Source organism: Platichthys flesus, chromosome 14 (genome assembly GCF_949316205.1).
Source record: "Platichthys flesus chromosome 14, fPlaFle2.1, whole genome shotgun sequence".
Taxonomy (NCBI): domain Eukaryota; kingdom Metazoa; phylum Chordata; class Actinopteri; order Pleuronectiformes; family Pleuronectidae; genus Platichthys; species Platichthys flesus.
This window is the reverse complement of record NC_084958.1, coordinates 17866669-17892266: the sequence shown is the minus strand read 5'-3', so window position 1 is coordinate 17892266 and position 25598 is coordinate 17866669. Positions and strand designations below refer to the sequence as shown.

Below are 25598 nucleotides of genomic sequence, written 5' to 3'. Positions count from 1 at the left end.
TTATCCAGTGGGATAAAAAATGATAATCAAATTATAGAAAACATGTTATAAACATGATATAATTCATACTCTATGAGTTACCAAGTGAGAAATTAAATGCGTTTGACTGGAACAGTCAATTCAGAGGGAGTATATGACTGAAGGACAACCAGCATTAATCAGCATCCCTGTATATCTGCCAGTGTTGAAAGGTTTTATGCAGCACATATACTCATTTACTCATTCTCTTGAGTAGGGTTTGGTTTATAAGAAAACAAAACCTATGAAAGTGAAACCAAACAGAATAGGTTATTAATGGAAACTGTAGAAAAGGAGTCATGGAAATCGTAGATTAAATGAACACTGTGTTTTACAGAGGTCTACGGCTTCATGTTCAATTAGGATCCAATTTTATACTGACTTTGACATATAATAATGAGAGGAATGTCCCTTTAAAATGAATATGCTTTCTATCTGAATTTTGAAGCACAGTTTTATAGTGAATGACTAATAAATTATTAGAATAAAGGGAATTCTGATCTTAACAGTTAATGAAGCTTCATAAACATATTTTAAGTCCCTTAAATTAAAATGAACGACGAAGTAATTTCAGAACACACCTGTGGTTTTGTTTTCTCACCTGCCACAGACACTTCAGCCTCCTTCCCAGCTGGTGGGAGCACCTTCTCCCTCAGCTGATCTGAAGCTGGGATCACTTTATGAGCCTTTCCATGGAAGCGTTCATCGTGGACTCTCAGGTGAGCCACACAGAACGACTGAGAGCAAACCAGGCAGGACTTCACAGCTTTGCTCTTTCCGCCTGTACAAACGCTGCAATTCACATCACCTGGGTTGGCCAAAGTTCGGACTGAGGCGTCAGATCTGCTTTGCTGAAACTGTTCCACCAGTTCAGCCAGAACCATGTTTCTACGCAGCAAAGGTCTGAGATTAAACACATGCCGGCACTGAGGGCAGCTGTACTTGCTTATCTGCTCTGTCGTGTTCCAGTGCCTATCAATACAGCCCAGACAATAGCTGTGTCCACAGGGGATTGTCACCGGGTCTTTCAAAATGTCCAGGCACACGGAACAACAGAACTGGTTGCGTTCAACGGAAACTGTTGCTGCTGTCATTTCCTCCACTCTCCAACAGAAACTGGAAAGGGAATAAGATTGTAGTTCACGGTTGTGTTGATCACAGCGTCTCAGGTTTCATCTGCTGCACCCTGATGCCTCCAGATACCTGCACACCTGGAAATGGGCTGTCCAATAAACAGCATCTGATCGCCATAAAAGCTGTTGAACTTTGCCTTTGTGCAGCAGTGGGTGATGCGGTTTCAGGGTTGGGTTCAGAGACAGCCCGTTCCAAACAGGGCATGTTTAGAGCAATGCACACGTATAATAAGTCATTATGTCTACTATTTAACAACACTGGGGCACAAACATACACACAAAAATACTGACGTACGCCATTTGTCAGGAACAGCAGAGTCATGGTGCAGAAACAAAGACTGAGAGAGAGAGAGAGAGAGAGAGAGAGAGAGAGAGAGAGAGAGAGAGAGAGAGAGAGAGACATATACAGCTTCTTCTCTAAGAGAGAGTAAATTCGACTTTTTCCTTACCTCAGCTCAAAGGCTAGAAATATGAACTATAATCCACCGAAGGGATGATTTTAATTATGAATGTATTGATATAGATTAGTGGTTTAAGGCTGGACCAGCAGTGTTGCTTCTCCCTTCTCCTTTTAAGAAATCATTTGTGAATCTATGTTTCTCATTGAAAGTCTGTTTATCATTCATTGTAGTTTCTACAAATATATTTTATGTTTGGTTTTTCAAAAAAATATTCAAAATAACTAAACACATCAAATCAAATCTATAATAAATCACTAACCACATCTGAATGAAACACACACCCATGTGCTAACAACAATATGCCGCCACAGTGCAAGTAGCATCCAAACCAAGACATTAACTTTAGCTAACATTAGCTTGAATGAGTTTCCAACCATTATTCAAATTTCTTTCAAAGGCTTTAAAAGAAACACAGAATTCATAATTATACTTGAAGATGAGCACACTGACCTTGGGGCCTTGTTAACGTGGACTGTTCCTACAGCTAGCTAACATTTTATGTTAATGCTAAAAGACTGGCTCAGTAAAACATAGCTAGCTTTGCTAACTGTGTCGACTAGCTTAGCTAAAAAACTAGCCTGGGACAGTTATACTAATGTTTATAAGTGTTATTGTTTCCTTCTAAGACAAGATGGCGGCAAAATCTAAATTCCCTCATTAATCAGGATTACCTCCTGAGGATTACCCACCTGAAAAGAAATCAGTTCAATCAACACGTCAACACTTCCTGGATCCACTTCACAGTAAAAACCATTAGTTTTAAACTGATTAAAATAAATTAATCCTAAATACATCATCACTACATTTGTCTCTGACTAACCTTCATAATTATAATTGGTGAATTTTCATAATCATTATCCAAGGTTTTCTAAATTATTTATTTCTATCTTTTTTAAATTATGTTCATGGCCGATTGTCTACATTCTTCAAGCTTAATTTACAGATAATTCTATTCACTGCAGATTTCACTTAATTTGATTAGAACATGCTCCTTAACCTACCTGACTTCACAAAAGACGGTGACACCTGAATAAACGATGTTGAAGCAGGACTCCATGATGGTCTGTTTTTTAACTGAATTAATCAATGTTTTATTTTTATTGCACCACACTTCACATATTTATCACAGTGATAATCTATGTCAACACGTTCATTAAAATTGCCTCTGATAAAGCGCTGACAACAGGCCAATGGTACAAAAGACATTTGGACTGACAAAGTAGGAAAAGAACACGTGTCAATAAAAACCAAAACTCAAAATTGTTAGCTTCACCTGCAGTTTTCCTTCCCTCTCAAAATTCAAATGTTTCCTATGAAATGAAGTATTTTTGCACTTTTCCCTGTTTTAACAACCAATGTTTTTCCATCAAATATGTGGACACAACAAGAACTGAAATAAAATCTTGACCTAAACTGAAACCTTTTAATAAAATAAATAACAGGTATAACTGAGAAATTATTAAATTTCTCCACATACAGCAAGTATGCAAATCAACATCAACACATCAATTAATCAATCAATCAAATTTTATTTGTATAGCCCATATTCACAAATCACAATTTGTCTCAAAGGGCTTTAACATGGTGTGACATCCTCTGTCCTTAACCCTCAACAAGAGTAAGGAAAAACTACTAAAAACCCTCACATCATGCTTCCAAGTTTGTATTTGATGAAAGACAACACTAAACACTTTCTCTTTGGTCTGGTGTTGACTTCATGTAGACACTCTTGAAGGAGGCGCTGGCTGGTGGAACCTGTTGATAACCGGCTCTGTCTGTGGCTCCTCCACACTCGCCGGTTGACTTGCGGCGCCTCCGAGTGGTCTTTTGGGGAAAGTAAAGATTTTTCCCTCTAGCTGTACAGACGCCGGCTGAATGGCTGCTCTGATCTGTCCTTGTTCACAGTTGCTTTCTGAATGACTTGAGGAGTGAGCTGTCAAATGATGGTTACCAAGCGTGATTCCCTTCTCAAGATTACTGATTTTATATCTGTCAATTCGACTGTTGCTCTTTCTGTCGCCGTTTCTTGCCGGACGGCTCCCAGTTTCAGACATGACTGAAGAATAGAAACTCCCAGGAGTCCTCTCCCTTCTCTCTCCATCATCTGCTGACACTACACCACCCCCACAGGTACTTTTCCTTTGCCCGTTTTGAGTCTCTGATTTCCCCAATGTTGACCCAGCCTGGTCAGTCCTGCTGTTGTGGTGACTACCTGCATCACTCACAGGGCTGAGTGCTGGAATGTGTGAGGGGGTAACACTGATGTGTCTTGAGCTGCTCCTCCTCTCTTTCTGTGGTAAATCATCTTCTCTGCTCAGGCTGCGATGGGATGGAAGTTGGACTTCATGCACAGGGAAGTTCCGCTCAGCTTTTATTCTGAAACTAGGACTAGAAGTCGGGGGCCTGCAGTGGACACCAGCACTGTGCTGCTCTAGAGAAAGATGGGGGTGGTGGTCGCTCCTAATTGTTGTCACGTCGCTTCTGAAGTGACTGTTCACGTGCTTGGAAGTCGTGATTTTGAGGCAGATAGGTGACCTGCTTGACACATTGGAGGCTGATGTGCTTCCATGAGTCCTGGACGCAGAAGTCTTACTGGGAGGAGGTCCGGCTGGGGGCCTGGGCTGGCACAGTGAGGCAGGTGGATGTGGTCTTGGGACTGATGCAGAGTGGAACGCTTGTAGAGTCTCATCACAGGCCTTTCGTCCTGTTGACCGTCTGGAGGAGAGGAATCAGATTGGAAATTAGAGATACTCATTTGTTTGGGCTGATGAAACCGACCTTTTCCAGGCTTTCATTCTAATTTTGGTTTAGGTTACAATCCATTTTGTGGCTGGCCTGCATGAACTCCCTTCCTTTTTATTTCAATCGAATACATTTTGAGGTTGTATTCAATTTGTTTTAAACTGCTTTTTCTCTGCTATACTCCACAAGAGTTTGAATAATTTTAACATCCCCTAAAAAGATCTGAACTTTGAAAGCAAAATAGTTTGGGTTTTTCCTCTGTACTTATGAAATAAGAAGCATCTCTGAAATCAGGCAATTTGTCTGCTGTTGAATTAGAAAAGGATATTCATGCCTTTATTTGATCCTGCCCTGATTCATGGTTACATCTGTGAACTGCTGAGCGGATACATACAAACGAGTACACTTGGGTCAGCAAAGAGGCTCTTCTCACAGTTCTGACTTATTTGCAAGCAAGTGTATTTGGTGTCATGTCATTTTACAATCTGCACAATTTAAACAACAGCTAGAAATGTGGCAATTAAATTAAAAGTGTCTTTTCATGGACTTGTTTGATTGTATCTCCTTGAGAATCTTTTATTTATCATATTTATTTGAATTTGTTTTTTTACTGACATGGTTACATTGTCAAGACAAAGGTGCTTACAAGTTTTTCTTATTAAACTGAGCCTTTTCATAGCGATGGTTAACAACAAAACATACAAACCTGAACCTGGTTTTCAGTTCCTTCACAGGGAGAGAGGGCGAGGCCGGGGATGAAGCGCCAAGTGAAGAGGGGTAAAGCTCCATGTCCATTTGGATTTCACCTCTTAACTCTCTCAACTCTGCACACACACACACACATACACAAACACAACAGATATGAGATATGACAAAGCATGGCAAGTGGGTGGGCAATAATATCAGAATTCATTTTACATTTGTAAATCTATTTGCTGATCAACATGTTAAACACTACTGTGCCACCAGATGGCAGCAAACACCAACATATCATTATCTGGACTCACCTGTGAGTGAAGGTTCTGATTTCTCAAATTCACTTCTACCCCTGAACTTGTGTTTAATATTTTGCTGCAAGACACAGGGACAGAGAAAGAGTTTGTGTTAATCAGGAGTGCACGGGGTCAATGTTTTAAACATGTTCGCGAAACACTAAAATAAGGCATAAGGAAAAATTATAAAAATAACACTGGGAGAAAGAGGAAAGGAATGTTTGGTGTGTGTGTGTGTGTGTGTGTGTGTGTGTGTGTGTGTGTGTGTGACCACTAAACGATTGAGCAGCAGTGTTCCATCATAATTTGGCCTAAAAAATCTACATCGACAGCAACAAAAACCATAGCTCACTCTCTCGCTCTCTTTCTTTTTCGTCTCTGTGTGAGTGTGAGTGTGTGTGTGTGTGTGTGTGTGTGTGTGTGTGTGTGTGTGTGTCCATCGCTTGCAAAACCAAAGACCTGATTGTAAAGTCAGTCTGAATGACTGCCAGCCTCCTCTCCTCATTTTACACTTGCATAAATGCTAATAGAGAGTCTTTATAGCAACCGCAGACTGAATAATACATTACACAAACAAGCATGTGCACGCACACACACACATGCAGGCATGAACGCGCACACACGCACACACTCACGCACACACGCACACGCCCGCAGGCCTGTAGACTGACAGATAAAATATATATTTTTGGTCTATTTTCCCGGTGGGATTCAAACCCAAACCTCCTGGTGCTGTCTTTCAGAGCAGCAGTTGAAGTATGTGTGGTGTCTCTGACAGCAAAGTGACTGAAATCCCAAGCAGCCATAAAACACACTCTCTCTCTCTCCCTCTCACACACACTCACACACACACAGACACACACACACACACACACACACACACATACATACATAAACAAAATGAAAATAGGCTTTGTGGTCCATGTGGGGTTTGAATCCATTACCAAGGCACTGACTTGCTGATATTTTTGGAGAGAGTCTATGTTCCTGTCATTCTCCCTTACATGAGATTCTATAACCAGAATCCGCCCACGACACAGCGTACACACACAGAACTTCCCCCTTCAGCTCATGCAAAAACAGAAACAGAAGAACCTGGATCACCACTCCTGCTACAAAATCCATCTGAAACCAGCTGCTGGTGGTGGAGGCCATGTTTTCATCCTCTTACGTGATCATTTTCTGTTGTATCCTGGGAACGGGCTGCTCTACGCTGGTTTCCTCACATGGATATGCAAGTTGCAACGGCTCGATTATTGAAGATTATAGGTCGACCTCTGCGGCGTCTGGTGCGCAGGTTGGTATGAGGAAGTTAACTGGGAGATGCAGTGTCTCTAGACCAGCAAAAGCTAAACGATATCACAATGTTTGAATAATACAGTAAAAACTGAAAGCAAGAATATCATAATTTAACTACAATGGCCCTCAATAGAGCCCACACCTCTGCCAATGCCCAACAGTCCTTTTAAATTCAATCAAACCGCACTAAATAACACACACTCAAAGATATCAGTTCCCTAAATGTGCCTGATTTTCTTTTTCATCAAAACACACAATTCCTGGATCCTCCCCTTATTGTGTTATCTTTCTCACAAACAAACAAACCAACCAACAAGTAAATAGACAGAGCTAAAAACAAAACCACGTAATAAGGCCACCCTAACTTTGGCGGTACAGGTTTTCTAAATAGTTTCCAGATGGTTTTACATTCAATGGGCTCTATGAACAGTCTATAACTACCATAGTTGTTAAGACTTGGTTTAACAAGTCTTGTTGTCTAGGAAACAATGAGTCATCAGTGTTGTTTTTTAGAAACAGTTGCCGCTACGTGATGACAAAGACAATTTGATCGTAAGTCAATGCTCCGGTGAAAAGCTGCTACAAAAACTAGATCATTTACCTTCATGCAATAACACGACATCACTGGCAATCTCCGATCAAACACGATGGGGGTGGATGAGAAGCTGCTGGCGCTCATCAGACACGGCACTTATCTCCATATTAATCAGGTACCTTGTTTACAGCTCACTGACAAACACCGACAGAATTATTTTAGACCTTTAACACATTTTCTTCTCATTTCAAGTTAATTACCAGCACAGACAATAAACGCCGAGAAAGATCCGGCTAATTGTGCTAAACACAGAACAGATGTTCACAATCATGCTCTGTGATTTGAGTTGGAAAAGTTAAAATGTTTTCCTGCTTGTGTCTTCACACGTGTTAAATCTTCACATTTGGACCAGGCACCAAATTCCTTCTCTCCTTCCAACATGTTTCACGTGCTGAGAATTTGAATCAGGTTCTTTGACTAAAGGAATATTTGAGACGTTATTGTTTGGTAACTAAAGCAAAAAAATCAAGTAAGAAGGAGAATGCCTCTAGTTTGATTTGTCTTTGCAGCAGATAAAGAAAAAAGGTGAGAAAAGTGAGAATTGCAAACCACTGCTTTAATGCTCACTAGCTCCTCTACTCCACTTCCTGTATCATAGTCTCAGCAGGTGTGTCTACATGAAGCATTGAACTGGGTACAACACATCAATTAACACATTGGTTAACAATAATAAGTTGTCTTTTTAATTAAAATTTTATTAAATTATTATCATTATTATTTTGCTTATGGTAAAAATTCCTGTATGACGTGTTCTACCAACATCATCTGTGCTGCTTGGTTCATCTTCACATCGCTGCCATTTTTTATTTAACCTTTGAAGATTTTTGGCATAAACACCTGAAAATCTGACTTTGTCATGTTATTGACAGGTCATTTTTCCTCCATGTGCAAATCCCAATTGTTCAGCTTTGCTTTGTTTGCAGACGAAGTGGCGATGTAATACTTCCAGACAGTCACACACATGTGGGACAGCTCCACACTTCACATCTGCTCTGCAGAAAAGTCTGACATCTGGCCTGGAACTATCTCCCTCCCTGTTTCTTTCATAACGCCAAACATGCATGACAGTGTAACCAGATTGAAGGCGCACATGCATGTGTGTGTCTACATGTATGTATATGTATGCAGTTACGCATTTAAGTGACTGGAAGGAGACTGATCTTACTCAGTACTGCAAAGCTCTTGGCCAGACAGATGGAAAAACAAGCTTTTAGACCGAGCCCTTGCAGGCCTCAAATGTGTGTGTGTGTGTGCAAGTTTGACTTTGTGTTAATCTGGTGTGTGTGTGTGTGTGTGTGTGTGTGTGTGTGTAAATGGATACCTTGGTAGTATTTCAGTGGCAAAAGAGATTATCGTATATTTGATGCACCCGAGAGGTCGATGATGTTGTAGAAGTTGTTGATGATGAAGGAAGGATTCCGAGGACCCAGTACTTTCAGTGTAACAAAGTTTATTACAAGAAATTACAGGTCGGGACGGGCATCTAGATACCCAGAGACACACAGCCAATAGTGAAATCTGACTTGCAGTGGTCGAAAGCACACATATATAGGGAGTTTGGTTCCACCCATGACTTCAGGTCACATGGGATTTCTGACTAGGCATAGCACATTTTTGTGTCTGAGGACGAAGATAAGTTACTCAAAAACATTCCCTCTGAATCCATACATCAGCTGGTCAGAAACAATTCCCTAGGTCAAAGGTCATACCCAAAAGTTACGGAGTAAATAAGATAACCATTTTGAGGACTCTCTGAGAATGACTAAGAGTCCAAAAGGCAGGCATCATCAATCTAAGCCTGTCATTATCTTTTAAGCACACATACCAACATGTTTTAGTCTAATGAATACACAACAAGATTTAAAAGAGCTACCTATGGGAGTCCAAGGAGTGACTCAAACTTTAGAGTTTAAAGTTTTAATTTGTGGAAAGGAGTGCCCCTGGTTGGGGAAATCAATACATCTTTAATGGAAATAATCTCCAAAGTAATACAGTCAGTGTCTCCCATTAGGAATGTAGACTGTGGCGACCCGCCATATTCTAATTTGGCCTGCCACAGTTTTCATAACGAACCCCAAAAATGTACACTTTCCTTGTAAGATCAGTCAGCTGCACTATTTGCCTCATGCTCACTTGGTCTCTTCTTCTCACACACTTGCAATACTGTTCATAAAGTTTTTACTGTCCACGCAGACAGCCACACCTCAGTTCCAGCTGCAGCTGTGTGTAGCTGCCAGTGGCATTCAATGCAGCTCTCTCACCACAACTTCTACTCTCTGGTCTTTTGCCTGTGACTCAGGCTTTGTTGCACATGAGAATGAAAGGTGTGTGCGATCAGCTGCAACCGCACTACTGCCACAGACTGAATGAATTCTGTAGGATAATCAGAAATGATTTTATATTTATGTATAAATTAATCATTTAACAAGTTGCATCAAACTAATATAACTGGATAAAAATTGATCAAATCCTAAAACGGTTGTGTTACATTCTATTAAAATTTCACAGTGTGCAATTGCAAGGGACTCAGAGATGTCTGAAGAATGATCATAATGTACATATATTGTAATATGAATAGGCTGTAGAATTACAAGGTCAAGGATGGTTTCATAAATCAGGATCCTTTCAAGGTTGTAATTCTGAAATAAATTGTCTAACAACAGCACATCAGTCAGTTCTTTGATTGCGGCCCGGTTTCCTATACTACTTTTAGAATTTAGATAAATTATTATTCTGGCAGCTGACAGATAAAGATGAATTTGTTTTCCATCACGTTCGTCTTACCTTCAAATCCTTCACCAGTCTCTTCAACGTTTCACATTCCTCCATTAGCACAGCCCTACACAGACAGACAGAGACATAGATAGAAAGAAAATAGAGCTGATGTTTATCATCAGCAAGCTTGATTTTCATTAAATAAACAGCTGAGACCAAAATTATAAACTGCGTCAAAGTGGAAACTTTGTGTTTCAGTGTCACAAAAACTAAAGCACTAACCATCACTGAATGAAGTAACACAATACGACAATAACAACATATGTGTCCTGCATTATTACACTACATTTGCGAAAGGTGTTACCAACCCAACCAGGACTTAAATGATTAGGATAACATAACATTTATTAAATACATTTATTAAAGTAGCATATGAAATGTAATGGCTGTATATGTATAAGCAAAAAGGCTCAGACCTGACGTCTGTCCAAAGTAAAGTCTCTGTGGTTTTCTTACTGTTCCGAGGTAACAGTGTCCTATCTTTCTTTTCCCTCCCTCTCTCCCCAATTTCCCCTTTCTCTGGTTACATAACCATAGACTGTATTCACTTTTAAATGAAAAAGAATCTGCTCGCTCGCGTCCTGTCTGGGATCCATTTTCCGACAATGGGGCCTTTTGTTCTGGTTCCTCAGGAAATGGTCGAGAGGGCGAAAGAGAAAGAGAGTGAGAGTCAGAGAGGAGGAGGAGGGAGAGAGAGAGAGAGAGAGACAGAGAAAGAGAGAGAGAGGCTCCCTTCCAAGGTAGCCCCAGCGACTGCCCTGCCCCGTGGGCCTCAAAGAAAGGGACGTAGAGGAAGGGAAGGAGGGATGGAGTGTAATGGAGGGCACAGAGGAGAGCTGGGGGGGGGGGGGGGAGGGGGGCTCAGAAGAACTCACTAACTGAGCACATGTGAATGTCTTTTATGAAAAACTCATACCACATAGAAAAAGACCCAGTAAACACAAGTGGTGTGTGTCTTCTCAGTAGTGTTACAAATCAGAGAAGACCATGATGTTCATTTACATGAAATGATATTTACTGGCGTCATGGCTGGACCCTCTAAGCCAGTGGTTCCTAACCTACGGGTTGGGACCATAGACTGTATATGAAGATGGACGACATGACAGCTCCCATAAAAGTGTTTTTGGAACTGCTGCTGTGCGCCACTTACCTGAGGCGGTCCACCACTCGGTCAATGTCAGTGACGTTCAGCTTGTCTCTCACTGCCCATATCTCATCTTCAGCGCTGGACTGGACTGAGCAGCCGGAGCTGGGTCTGAGGGAGAGGAGGGGATATCAACAGATGTTTCAACACGATGAGAAGCACTGCATCATATCAGTGAAGTCTTTTTAAACAAGTGTGACAAACCTGCTTCCGTTCTCAGTCTCTCCAGGGCTCATACAGTCACTGTACCGTCTGTCGATGTGACCGAGGGCGTAGTTTACAGTCTCAGGTCTGTACCGAAACAGGAGCTCCTCGCCGGCTCTATAGCAGCAGCAGCACAGACAGAGATGAAACCTCAGTCAGTGTTACAATCTTGAAACTTGATGTTTTACTGTAGATAGTTCAAATCTATTCTTATTGCCGTACATCACTTTTATTGGTTTCATTATTTCACGTTTATGATCTCTATTTTTCATGTGCAACAGTCTGTAGTTTGGTCTTTTTATCAGCTTGCCTTTCAGTTGTAAAGTACTTAATTGAGTAGCTGAACCGATTCTGAATAGAAGTCAAGCTGTTGCTCTCTGCAGGTTGATCTGTTGGTGCTTTGAGCTGAATAAAAGCTATTCAACATGTGTATTTACAAGATTCCATGGGTAGAAAGCAAAATGCTGGATTTTCAGAATGATCTCTGATGATGGGAGAAAAAGAAACCAACTCCTGGTGCAGGCAGCTGCTTCTGCTTCATTTTATAGCCTTTGACTGAGGGGGAATGCCTTCTCTCCGGCTGCTCAGACAATGACATTAAGGTGTGGGTGGATGGCTGGGGCATCAGGGCCACACAGGAGGAGGCCAATAAGATAAATCAGTGACTTTTACAAGGTACACACCCACACCCTCAAACAAATGATTCAAATCACAGGAGAAATGTTGGTGTGGGTCCGAATGTTTTCCTCCTCGGCACTCGGCTGCTCCTGTTTATGTGAATTCGCACAGATAAGTTGCCTTAGGTCTTTGCTGCAAATCCAGTTCAGTGTCTTTGTCCAGCAGGTCTGATGAAATAAGTTAAATAATAATTTCTCTGCTGATGCTTTGGAAATACTTTCTCAAATTTCCATGCCAACAAGGCATAATAGAAATTCAAATAAAAGGAGAAAAAAGTTGGTTGAGGAGCAATATTAAGTGAAAGTGCGATTAAAGTGTGAACCGTTTTATCCCTGATATACACGTGGGACTTAGCCTAATTAATTGTGTGATCAAAGGCCTGAAACGCACACACACACACACACACACACACACACACACACACACATACACACTCAGTACCATGCCTCAAAATCAACAAGTATACTAAAGCCAACTTCAAAGACCAAAAGCGGTTTGTGCTGGCGCTGCCTTGTGCAGCACCGATACTTTTCTGGCGTTGTTCCCATGCAGCCAATAACAAAGGGCTACATTTCTCCCTCTGAATGGCACTTATCATAATCCATTTACATCCGAGCCGCAGCACTTTACAACAGTGACTTGTGATGTGTGAGCGGATCCGGCCCCCGGTCTGTGTCTTGCTCAAGGGCGCTTCAATAAGTTACGGTGCCTCAGTGGCCTCATGGTGACTTGATCGTCAACTCAAACTTCAGGCCGTGCTGCTGTCCCTCTCAACAAACACCAGTGTTACGGTTTATATTCTAAAATTCTTCTAATTGTGCAGGAGATTAAAATGAGGGAATATTTTTGTCAGCTTTTGTTACCTACGCCAAGGTTTTAATCTGTGTTTGTTTGTCTGTCCGTCTGTTTGTCTGGGAGCAGACAAACAGACCACTTGGTGGAGAGATGTGGTATGAGTCAGGACAGAACTTATTCCATTTTCACTTATTTTTGCCATTGTATGGGTTGTTTAACAACAGTTTCATTAATTTCTCAGGAGAATATCTCGTGAATCATGATGACGTTTATGTTATTAAACGTCTTTATACTCTGTGTAATGTCCATCTTTTGTGTTCAGCTGAGGTTTGTGTGGATACCGTTGTCTGTAATACAAATGATCCCACCGGGACGATAGACAGGTCATTGAATTTTTTAAGTCAACCTGGCACAAACCTGTTAACACACACACACACACACAAAGACAAAACCCCACATCGCCGTAGAGTCTCCTGCTGCCTTCAGCTTAAAACCACATCATACAGGGACACAGACAAAATCACAATAAAAAGGAAGGCGACAAATTGACAGGCAATAAATGGTTTGTCACAAAAACGGAGAACAGTCCATCTGTGCTTTTCATAAAAGGCCTCAGTGAAACCAGAGAGGTGTCATGGGGCAACATTCCTGGCAGCAGCGAGCCAGTTGCTGGGATAGTTACCAGCTCACACGACTGCACACACTCACTCACACACACACACACACACACACACACACACACACACACGCATTGTGACACATCGCTTAGGCCATTAAACTGTAATGTGAGGGTGTGTTGGGCAAGGCAGTTTTACTAACTGATATTATCCTGCCAAAAGTTTTTACGACATTCTTCAGGATATTTTAACACAAGTCATTAAATTAGAAATTGCTACAAGCTCATCTCTGATCTGAGTTGTGTGATTAGCTGCAGCAATTAGAAAGTTTTATCACCACACTTCTTATACCTCACGGAAGACTTCTTCATAAAAGTGACACACAAAGTAGCAGGCTTCCCAGTGGTAAGGTTTAAACATGCCTTTAATCTGAAATTTCTGAAATCTAGTATTTGTTGGCGTGGGAGGCATGGAGGTCTCCCTCCTATAATTGTCTTATTGTTCGACTTTTCCCAAATTAGTTTGCAGCATTTCTACACCAAAACCCCCTTTGTTCCACTGGTTTCCCATCCCTTTCGTTACTGACAAGGGAACACAATATAGTATTTTATGGCTGTCTTTGTTCGGGCAAAAAAGACATAGAGCAGGGTCTTAACCTACTTGCCCCGTCCCATCGCATTGCATGAGAAAAATCCATAAATAAAGTGCTTGCGTTTCCAGTTTTAGAAAAGTGTCTCACACTGACAAATAAGAGCAAGAGAGTTATCCGTGTATTGAATGTTAGAGAAATAGATCAAGCAGAAGTTGACTTTAACGGCTGTTTTGTACATCTGGACCTAAACTGCCTTAAAAAAGTACGTATCAAATTTTCCATCTGAATTCTACTATAAAAAGTAAATAAAAAGCCCAATTCCTGCCATTTTTGTCAGAATTCATTAAGCTCAATTAATGTCTGAGAAATAAATGATTGTCTCGTAATATGAATGTTTAATGCTGTTCTGTGAAACTGGGGACATGTGGAGTATGTTAAAGCTACGGCTGTACTTTCTGTCATCTGTCTCAGTGTCTGAACCATTTTCCCAGTATAAATATATTTCCAGTATAAATATAACTCCCACAGCTTTCATCCCTGTCTGTTTGTTTCTTGGTTGGTTTGTTTTTAAGCAAGATTACTCTTCTACTGGATGGATTTCTACAAAACTTGCAGGAAGGATGAAGTGTGTTTCTTATAATTTACATAAAATTCCGTATGTTATCATCACTGGATTTAGCAGTATTACCCTACAAATAAAAATGTATTTAACCCATTATATTTTTGGAGAATATGTCAAAAGGAAAAAAATATAACTAACATTTCCATACAATTGACTTGTTATGTACAGTAGATTTAAGTGTGGGAGAACGTGCACCTACCTTCCCTCCCTGCCGGCTCTTTGCCTGAGCATCTGTAGTAGCATCTTGACCTCGGCCCTCAGCAGCTCTTTGACGGCGGGGGGGTCAGCCAGGGGGGAGCCCTGCTGACCTGGGAGCGGGGTCCCTGCCCTGCTGCCATGGCCTCCGCCTCGCTGGCTCTCCTGCAACATCGTGTACCAAACCTCCGCCTTCAAGAAGTACCACAGTTAGTGACGATGACCAGAGGCTTTACACAAACACCTGACATATGATTTTAAAAATAATAAAAATATTATGACTCAAAAAGAAGCATTGCAGCAGAGTGGACAACAACATGTCCCTGTTGTGTTATTACTAAATTACAACAAAGAGGCTAAGCTTTTAAATGTGTTACATAGAAGGTAAAACCCCTAATTTTCTATTACTAAATTTCAAAAGTCTGAGTTTTTTCTTCACCATTTCCTTGACCCTGTTCACTGTAAACTGTTGTGAACAGTGTTCTTGAAACAGGACACAATGCGACTTTTTAAACTTTCTGAAAACAGTGTCACACATTGTAAAGCTGCTTTCACACTATATTATGTCTGCAAGCGAGGAACACTAACTGCATGTGGCTGAGCGCAGTCATTTTGTGGTCGGCCCTTTCGCCAGACAAACAGTCTTGTGTGCTGCACGACCATGCCGATTTTCACTCTGTGTATTTTTACTCGGATTACTGCAGACGAAGGATTTGTAGGAAAAGAGTGAAAAAGTTAGTCTTTATGCGTGACTTCCTGCTAAGCTGGGAGAAGGGCTGAGTGCCCAGGACCAGTCTTTGCAGTTTGTACTCTGCATCCGAACACACACCTTTAATCTAGAGCTATTTAACCATATTTCATCATAATGCCTAAGGAAATGAAAAGAAAAGAAAATCTGAAATATCTTTGTGAAAATGAAGGATTCAATACTTGCTTGCCTGTCAATCAATGCTGTCAAGTTTTTAAAACACCACTTGAGGACACTGAACCCACCACTACACACACACACACACACACACACACACACAGCCCTTTCCACTCACAGGTTCTCCTGCGCCTGTCTCTGGGTGTCGAGGTGTTTATGTTACAGGATTCGAGGCCCCACTAGCTAACGAGTTGTTCCTGGAATTCCCCCTCCCCTCCCGCTGCTATGATACGGTTGATCTCATCCAGGAGCTATTTTAAGGGAACGCTTTTGAAACCTGTCAGTTAGAAAATAAAAAAAAACAACTATAGAGAGCTACCACTCGAAATTATTTTTAATTGAGTTTTAGAGAACATTTACCCAAAACAGCTCCTTTTCATTCAGTGGAGAGAGGAAGATTTTAGGGGCAGGTACGGGAGCATGGCCCGTGGGCAGACTTGAAGAGGGAGGCAAATATTCCTTTTGATCTCAGCGCCGGAGACAATGGTGACCTTGATGGAGAGAGGAATGGCCGTGCCAAGGAATGAAGGAGTAGCCGGCAAATCCAATATTACTTTTCACAGTGGCTTACTGAGGGATGGATTTCATTACATGGGACGGAGGAGAGGAGAAAAAAATGAGGAACGGAGACAGATGGAGGACAGGGGGTAAAAGAGAGAGAGGGGGCAATGGTCCACCTGACAGTAAATGTTCACTCACCCACCGCTGTATAAAGAGAACCTGAACAACTGCTTATTCATACAATTACCCAACCAGCCAATCATGTTGCGGCAGTGCAATGTACACACTCGTGCAGATACAGGTCAGGAGCTTCATTGAACGTCCACATCAAACATTAGAGTGGGGCCGAACTCCTCCTGACTCCTCTCTGCCAGAAAACAATGGATTGCTCTGTCCAAGTGAAGGAGTTTCAGGGTCTTTTTAACAGGTGAGGGGGAGATGGAGCTGGTGATGGACAGAAGGATCAGTGCAGCGGTTGTTGTACTGGACCATGGATGTGAAGCAGGAGAAGAACCTTAAGGCAAAGCTTTTCATTTACCAATTAATATATGTTCTAACCATCCAACTGTGGTCATAGGCTCTGAGATACAAGCAACCGAAGTGGGTTCCTCTGTAGAACAGTGGGCTCAGCCTTAGCTAGCGGGTGAGGAGTTCAGACATTTGAAGAAAAGTGGAAGAGGAGTTGTTGCTTCTTTTGTAAGGGAAAGTGGGGGTTGGTCTGGGTATCTTATCATGATACCTCTTTCCATAGGGGATTTTCCGGGCATGCCAAACTGGGAGGGAGCCCCAAGGTAAACGTAGAACTCCAAGTAGGTATTACATAAACTGGACCTCAGATGAAGAAAAGAAAATGGATGGATGGAAAAATGTGATCTTAGTTACATTGATACTGCTGATCTCTTGGGATTTTCATGCAAAACAGTCTTTAGAGAATAGGGCTAAAAAACTAAAAAAAGAAACACCCAGAGAGAACCGGATCTGAATCCATTAGCACACATTTGGGATGTGGCTGAGCAGCATGGTCGTGCATCTGACCAATCTGCAGAGAGGATGGGATTTAATCACATCAACATGAGATAGAATCTCAACGGAACATTTCCACCAGCTTCCTGAATTCATGCCACTAAGAACGGAGGCTATTTTGAGAGCAGAAGGAGGAACTAGCCAGTATATCTGATAAAGTGCTTTGTGAGTGTGTTCACTTTTCCCTTGAAATGTCTCAAATGGCTAAAACTTTCCTTCCATCTAGGGTTTAAACAGTCAGCCACCACATGCTGCATACACAGCTGTAGGTGGATATACGTTGTGCTTGTATCTCAGTGAAGACATCCATTGGCATAATGTCTCCCTCTCTAACCTATGTTCATAATTATATCTGTAGCCCTATAAGCAAATCTTGAAACTTAAATATCCCATTGAAAGAGAGGAGCAGCAAAGTTCTAGGCTCAAAATGGTCCTCACACAGATCACTGTACAAGAACACACACACGCACACACGCACACGGACACACACACGCACACGCACACACACACACACACACACACACACACACACACACACACACACACACACACACACACACACACATGCTGATGCATACTCCCTTTATCTATCTCACTGTTACACACATGCACACACACACTTGATACGTGTTATGTGCTAACAGTCTTATCAACAGTTGAGGATTAGCCTCTTTAACCCTGTTATACCGACCCCCTGACTCATTAAGATTAGTGGGCCTCTCTCTCCCTCTTTCTCTCTCTCTCTCTCTGTATGTGTTTCATTGAAGAAGAGAGTGTCTATATATGAGTTGAATTATTCTGTGATTTTTTTCTTTGAATTCTGCTTTAAACATTGTATTGTGATGTAAATATGACCTAAAATGTGATGATCTAATTGGGACTTGAACCTGATTGATCCCTGAGGTTGTATGTACAGGGCAGTGTGTAAGTTCATTTGAGGGAATCTTGCATGTTTCTGTGTGAAAAAGCAGATTTTCTGTTCTGTAGTTGCCACATGTGGCCTATACACTAAAACAACATGTGGTCAGTGTGTACAGGGAACAGCTTGAGAGCTGAGACGGACTGAGTGTGTTTTTTCTGGCCTGTTGGTACACTGCGGGAAGAGAGATGATAATATCTACAGATGGATGGATTTAAGAAGAAAGAAAAATAAAAAGAGAGAGGTTGGCAGACATGAAAGAGGGATCGGGGTCAAAATGTGGGGTTTATGCACCATGTGAGAAGAAAAGAAGACAGTTTGAGGAAATCATTCAGGGCTGTGATCAACATATTTTCTGACATAGCTATATATTAAAAAGACATCTCTAAAAATACTTCTCTCTTCTCTCAGTTTAGAATCTCAGTCTTTTCACTTGACGTGGCCTTTTTAGTGAGATGTGTTCCACTCCACCTTGGCCATGTGTACTTTTGTCTCTTATTGAGAGTGTATGTCTGTAGAGTGAGGTCACTTCAAATAGTTTACTTGGCCTCGCGTAAATATTGATAGCTGCCCTACTCCCAATTGAACTTCACAGCGACACCCCGCCAGTTAACCCACATTTCACTTTTATTGGGGAGACTGGTCATTGTAATAAATGAGCGTATGCAGCCAAACTAACCTACTAACAAAACCCTAAATGAAGCTTCTAGAGCTATTTGGCCAGGAATGCTTAGCTGAGCAATTTTTTTTATGCAACCAGCTCAAGTGGAAATTCTTGCAGATGCTGTGGTGGTATTCTGCAGCGATCCTACTCTAAACAAACCCAGTATCTGGATTCTTTGAAGGGATAAAGTGTGAAAAAACATGAACGATGAATCTGCCAAAGAGAAATGTTACAGCTTTAAAAAGCCAAGTGCTACCGAGCTACAGACTGGCAGGAGGAATAAAAAACACTTCAGTTGTTAAAAAAAAGAAGCTCTCACCTCAGTATGCACTTCTGTGTACATGTCAACCAGGAAGTGGCCCAGTGCCATGCGGATCTTTGACAACTCCGACCCGGGAACATGTTCAGAGATCAGGCTCCACAGGGACGGGCCACGGCACCAGAGCCTCTCATCAGGGGACTGCATACAAATGGCCGTCTAACCCTGAGGGAACAGACAGTAAAGTTAAATACAGTGAAATAAAGAGGGAAACATATGGTGCATTTACTGAAATACTGCTTTTAGTTTGGAGAGACGTCAAATTCTAAGGATATATACTTATATATAAGGATCTCCTCTGGCAAGTGGTAAAACTATAAATATACAGAAATGTACAGCATGGATGTGGTTGGCTGGTAGCAGTGGTGGGATGCAACAAAGCACATCTCATGCATCTGTACCCGAGTCATTTAATCCTCTACATCAGCAAATATCTTCACTTTTTTACTCTGCTACATTTTAACAATGCCCTATTTAACATCTTAACTTATATTTCTTAAACTAATCAATAACAAGAGGGTAATTCAAGCAGTTATACAATAGGATATAGACTCAGCCATTAATTAAATTGACTATTCAAGTGTTTTCAGTTTCTTCATCTGCAGCGCTCTTCATTAATATGAGTCTCTACTGTTCTTACAATCCACAGTGGGCACAGTTAACGATGCAGTAAATCAACAGCCTGCACTCAAGTACTTTTAAGTGTATTTAAAAGCAGGTACTTACTCACTTTGACTCGAGCACAAAGGGGAATGTGGTACTTGTACTGGGTCTATTTATTTGTACTTTCACTTTACAGGGTTCATACACATTTTGACCAATGGATTTCCATGACTTTTCAATAACTTTAAACCAAATTTCCATGACCGAACATTTTGTGAAATATCGGTGTGTATACTCGAAAAAGTGACAAAATGTAGTATTTTAACTAACGATGACAATTCCAAGGCATACAGTACACCTTGAATATTTTGAGCGTATTTCTTTACAAGCATATGAATTATTTAAAACTCAGCGTAAATGAACGACTTGAAAATATATATATAACAAATTTCAATGACTTTTCCAAAACTCTTGGAATTTTATTTTTTTCCAGGACTTTTCCAGGTTTTCCATGACCGTAGGCACCCTGACTTTAGGAAGGTTTCTAACTCGATATATATATATTTTTTTTGACTGCTTGTAATATTCTGAGCATTGCTATAAGATAGCCTGTGACCCGAGCATTTCATTGCAAGCGACTGCTTAATGTAATCCTTGTACATATGACAATAAACTCTTGAATCTTGAATCCCCCATTAACAGCCTCTTCCCAGGACAAGCCATCCAGCTGGTTAAACAGCATGAAGACTTCACGGAGCGTTTATTTAACACTTTAAAGATTTAATAGTGAAACTTAATGTGTAAAAGCTTCGGTAAAGTAAAAGAACATCCGCTCACCTCAGCTTGTGTCTTGTTGTTAGCAGCTAGTAAGAGGGTGGCAACCAGGGTAAACAATCCGGTTGCTGAGGGGGAGATATCGCGAGATCATTGAATTTCTCTCGAGGTTAAACATTTGTTTTCACAGCGATTAACGGTTTTAAAGTTGTGTTAAAATAAATATTGATGTTTGCATGTTTGAAATGAGTCATCCGCTTCCATCACACCTGAGCTCCTGCAGATGTCTATTTAGAGGTTTTGACCTCGGGGGGGGGGGGGGGGGGGGGGGGGGGGACATGAGCTGAGACTGCTGAACTCTGAAAGAACCAGTGATTATAACTCTCCCTCTATATCCCTCAGACCTCCAGCCCCCCCCTTCCGGGCTCCGCGCGGCAGTGAGCGCAGCCCGGGCACAGCGCTGCTGGAGGGAGGACGCACGGACCGAGCTTCATCCAACAATGGAGGGAACTTTTACCCACTGATCCCAGCTGCTGTGGAGGTTTCCCCCTCGCCTCATCGTTAACTTCTGCCTTGTTCTGGACTAAGTGAGATCAATGATGGCACAAGTTTCCAGGGAGCGTCTCTCGGTGGCGCGCAGGATACGCGCGGGGCTGTTGGCACTGGTGCTGTGTGCGCAGGCCGGGTTTGGGTTCTCCGTCGCCGGGCAGCAGGACAGCACCTGCGAGGCCAACGGCAGCCTGTACTACGTCGGGGAGTGGTACTTTCTGGACTCGGACCACTGCACCCAGTGCGAGTGCACGGCCGAGGGGTCCGCGTGCGCCCGCACCGAGTGCACCACTCTGCCGGCGGCGTGCATCCATGTCAGCCACTACCCCACCGACTGCTGCCCCAGGTGCGAGAAGATCGGCTGCGAATACCGAGCTGTGGTGTACGAGCTGGGACAAAGCTTCCAGGTAGTGATGACACATGATCCCCATTAAATACACCACTGTGACTAAAGGGCCTTAAGAAAGTCTAAACTGGATATACTGGCTTAATAACATTCAGATTTGTTTATATATCTATACATTATTTTATATTCCTTAGTCCTAAGTATTGCAGCATGTTACTTTTTATCTTGCTGATGTCTTTTTGACTGTTGCTGCTGCAATACTGCAAATTCCCCCATCGTGGGACCAATAAAGGATTATATTATACATATACTGGTTTTTGTAAAGGCCTTTTCCAGCATAAACGCTGACCTTGTCGGGACCTCACGGGGACTAAGGCTGAAGTTACTTTCTGAGAGTCACATGTGAATTGTGGTTGGTTGAGTATGGATCAGGCCTGAATGAGCCTTGGTTTAAATTGGGGAAAGGCTTTGGTTAAAAGTGTCGAATGGAAGTCAATGCAAAGAAGAGATAAGATAAGATAAGACAATCCCCATTAGTTCCACAATGGGGAGGCACCAGCAAGGACGGTTAAATACACACAGTAACGGTAATAAATTCTTAAACATGCAACACAAACACAAGAAAATACATATAACTATTTTTAAATAGAAATAATATATGCAGTACAGAATATGTAATTTTAACAGAATATTGTGAGCGGAACAGTGTAACAGGATTGTATGTTAAACATTTAACAGCACAGTCCTAATGTGACTGTGCAAATGTGAGCGTTTGTGACTGGGAACAGAATTAAAGGAGGCTGCCAAGTCCAACACTGTTAAATAAAAATGTTTTTAAGATATTTGTTTTAAATATATAACATATATATATATATAATAATAATTTGTTATAAATATTTTCACTTTGCTAAAAATGTAGCTACTGTAACCACTGTTCCTTGTCATTCAAATATATACGTATCTATAATTTTACTTAACATGTGTGTTAAAAATAAATGAGGACACGATCGTAATTCCTTCCAAAAAAACTCTGAACCATATGATTTCTATTTGGGTCTTACTCGAGTGTATGGAGCAGGGAATTGGAGGTAAATGGCGCCCCCTATCGAGAAGGCACGAGGAGTGCCTGGGGAACAAACTGTGTCAGCTCACTAATGATTAACTTCCAGTTCTTTCCCAGCCGTCAGAATGTGAGCAGTGCACTTGTGACAGTGACGGCATCGCCCGCTGTCTGGTTGCAGACTGCGCCCCCCCACCGTGCGTCAACCCCATCTACGAGCCTGGAAAGTGCTGCCCTGAATGCAAGGACGGTAAGCTCGAGAAAGAACTGTGTTAAAAAGCCCTGAAAGCTTCTCATAGATGTAGCAGGCACCACCCTGAGATCTTTATTCAGTTTAGCCTTTGCATGCAGTGGTGGGTGGGTGCATACTACACCCAACACCATCCACCCAAGCAGCCCAACACACTGACCTCGCTGTTGCTCGTCTCCCCAGGTCCCAACTGCTACACTGACGCCTCCCGCCATCAGGTGATTCCTGCAGGAGAGCCCGTGTGGGTCGACTCCTGCACCAAGTGTCGCTGTCATGACGGCCAGGACGCCGGCTACTGGGAGGGAAACCGTCTCGCCACCTGTTCCCGCCTCAAGAACTGCACACCTGAACAGCCGTCCGCCCAGCACAACTGATCCGGGGCCTGTCAGCAGCAGAGAGTCAGCTGTCGTCTTAAAATACACATTCCTCGAGGGTCCGATCAGCTGCAAACCTGCCGTGACTAAGACGATGCTGAACCCTTCTCTGCAGCTAAAACAAAATGTCATCTTAAATGTCAGACTTAACGGTTCATCGGCAGCCACAGAAATCTTTGGGAACGGCAACCAAAGACTTTAAGCTCAGCTGCCGTGTCAAGGATAATCCATCCAACATTTTTTATATCACTGACAAGACCCCATGAATTTGTCACTTTGGTGGACAAGAGTGGATCTTTGTGTTTCCTTATCTGTTCTGCACAAACATGGCTGAAATTCAAATCCAAAACTATCATCTGAAGTTGTGACCCTGATTTGTTGCTGTTATTCTACGTTATTCTCTGCGTTTTAATTAGTTACCAAAAAGGAACTGACCCACAGAAACCTCAGGGCAACCACAGGCGTACTGGCTCCATCAATATGAGCCCGACGGCTAATTGTTTCACCTCTTGGCCTCTGCCAGCCTCATGCTCCCACCGCACTGTTATGTAAAGACGGGCAGATTCGATTTCATGGTTCTAAACTAGACAGCAGACGCAGGAAAACAGGAATAAATGTCTTCATTCAAATACTAGACAACCTTCGCCAAGGCCCAACAACACTGAAAAGAACCCATATCTCCCTATATTAATTAAAATAACATAATAAAAACCAGGTTCTGCCCCCACATCCAGATCCGCACCGAAGGTTGACGGGTACTAAATAACTTATACCACATCCCTCCACCAAGCTTTCATGCTAACAAACAAACTAACCCACCAACAAATGAACAGGGGTGACAACAAGGGACAGTGTGGTAAAAAAAAAGCAAGAATAAGGGACCTCAAACACCAGCCCCCTTTTGCAGCATTATGGCTTCTACTGAAAATGTAAAGATTTAAATAAATCTGATAGGAACTACAAACAAAACTGACTCAAGTTTTCTGCCTTTAGATTTAAAAAAAGATTGACTCCAGTGGATCAATATGTTTTTATAATTTTGAAGGTAAAAACCCAGAGGGTGTTGTTTTTGTAAATTTCCAGACGTACTGTGGTAAATAGCAGCCATATAACAAAATGCAATGAGATTACCCTGAACAGGATTTGTAATTGACCTGTCACGACTTGATGCAGCACTTAAAACGTTTGCACAGCTGTGATGCAATTTAGACGAGTGAATGGCTCAGTGAGGCAATAGACCATTTGAAACTGTTCCATAAATTACAAAGTTTCATTTCCGTTCTAACTGAAACACAATGGATGAGACTGTGTCCTGAGACATTGAGAGAGATGTATGAGAGACTTTGCTATAGCCTAACATAACTGTACAGTAGTCGTAGACAACAGGGTTTCATTTGAATGGACTTTGATATGTGCTTGTAAACTGTAGAGCAGGAAAAGAAAAGATAATTTAGTGCTTTAGTCCTTGTTAATAACATGTCAGGTTAACACGATCATTTACTGTCTTCAGAATCATTGTAAAATGAAATGTAGCATGAAGTATATATATATATTGTCATTTTATAGTTTTGTAAGCAGCCGGTCGTTCTACAAGGATTTTGCAATTATTTTTATCGAGAGGGACATTTAAATGAAAACCAAAATTAATCGTAAGTGTCTGTGTGCAGTGATGGAGCCTGTTTTTTATATATCTAAGACACCAAAAGAGCTTCTTTTTTAAGGTTGTGTAACGTTACGACTGATGAGTTCCTCAGCCTTAAATCTCCATTGTTTTAAAGCAAGGTTTGGAATGAAGTGCAAACTTTTAGGATTGTGAACATCTCCAAAATGATAACTTGTCAGAAATGTGTAAGAATGAGACACAGGAGCTGTTCTATCGTAGCATCATGCTCATTTATGGGTAAAGGAAGAGTTGAACATTCAGGAAAATACACAAAATCTGTGTTCTTGATTAGATGAGAAGTACGACACCACTGTACCTTTACACTAAACTGAGCTAACAGGCCTATTGACATGTTCACTGTGTATTTCCCTTTCCTTTAAGTACAGGTTTGAATCCATCGCCTGAAACCAAAGGGAACTGCCCCCCCCCCCCCAAACAATGTAATGTGTCCTACTGGTAATATGCCTACATCCTGTAAAGTATTTCAAATTAAAACACCTTTTCATGTCCATTAATTACCGCTCACTTTGCGTCTTCTCTTCAGTCCATAATTTCTACATCAGAAGAACAATTTGCCGTTTTGAAAAAATGTAAACTTATAATAAACAATAAACAAATATATGTAAAGAATAAGAAAATAAAGGAGAGAAAGACAGAGAGGTTTACAGATGTGTTGATAATGTAAGATGGAGGTGAAAATACAAACTAAAGAAGCCAGATGCCTCAGGGTGGTACGCAGCACTTTACTTCACAGTCGGTGCCGACC

General features: G+C 41.6%; 3 protein-coding genes across 3 annotated transcripts; 1 reads left to right on the top strand and 2 right to left on the bottom strand.

Annotated features, from left to right (window-relative positions):
* Positions 1-3309: 3309 nt before the first annotated feature.
* On the bottom strand, positions 3310-6501 carry LOC133968377 (ecdysone-induced protein 75B-like). The gene is made up of 4 exons (XM_062404373.1): positions 6442-6501; positions 5362-5425; positions 5061-5178; positions 3310-4327 (listed from the first exon to the last, which is right to left on the bottom strand). Exons 1-4 carry the CDS (start codon positions 6499-6501, stop codon positions 3328-3330), a joined length of 1242 nt encoding a protein of 413 aa, XP_062260357.1. The 3' UTR covers positions 3310-3327.
* Positions 6502-9967: 3466 nt separating this feature from the next.
* Positions 9968-19372, bottom strand: ccdc24 (coiled-coil domain containing 24). The gene is made up of 5 exons (XM_062403705.1): positions 19214-19372; positions 14867-15054; positions 11364-11480; positions 11166-11270; positions 9968-10079 (listed from the first exon to the last, which is right to left on the bottom strand). Exons 1-5 carry the CDS (start codon positions 19358-19360, stop codon positions 10010-10012), a joined length of 627 nt encoding a protein of 208 aa, XP_062259689.1. The 5' UTR covers positions 19361-19372; the 3' UTR covers positions 9968-10009.
* Positions 19373-21033: 1661 nt separating this feature from the next.
* Positions 21034-25413, top strand: zgc:113531 (uncharacterized protein LOC541359 homolog). The gene is made up of 3 exons (XM_062403529.1): positions 21034-21546; positions 22666-22795; positions 22979-25413. The coding sequence occupies exons 1-3, from the start codon at positions 21187-21189 to the stop codon at positions 23167-23169; spliced, it is 681 nt and encodes a 226-aa protein (XP_062259513.1). The 5' UTR covers positions 21034-21186; the 3' UTR covers positions 23170-25413.
* Positions 25414-25598: the final 185 nt, after the last annotated feature.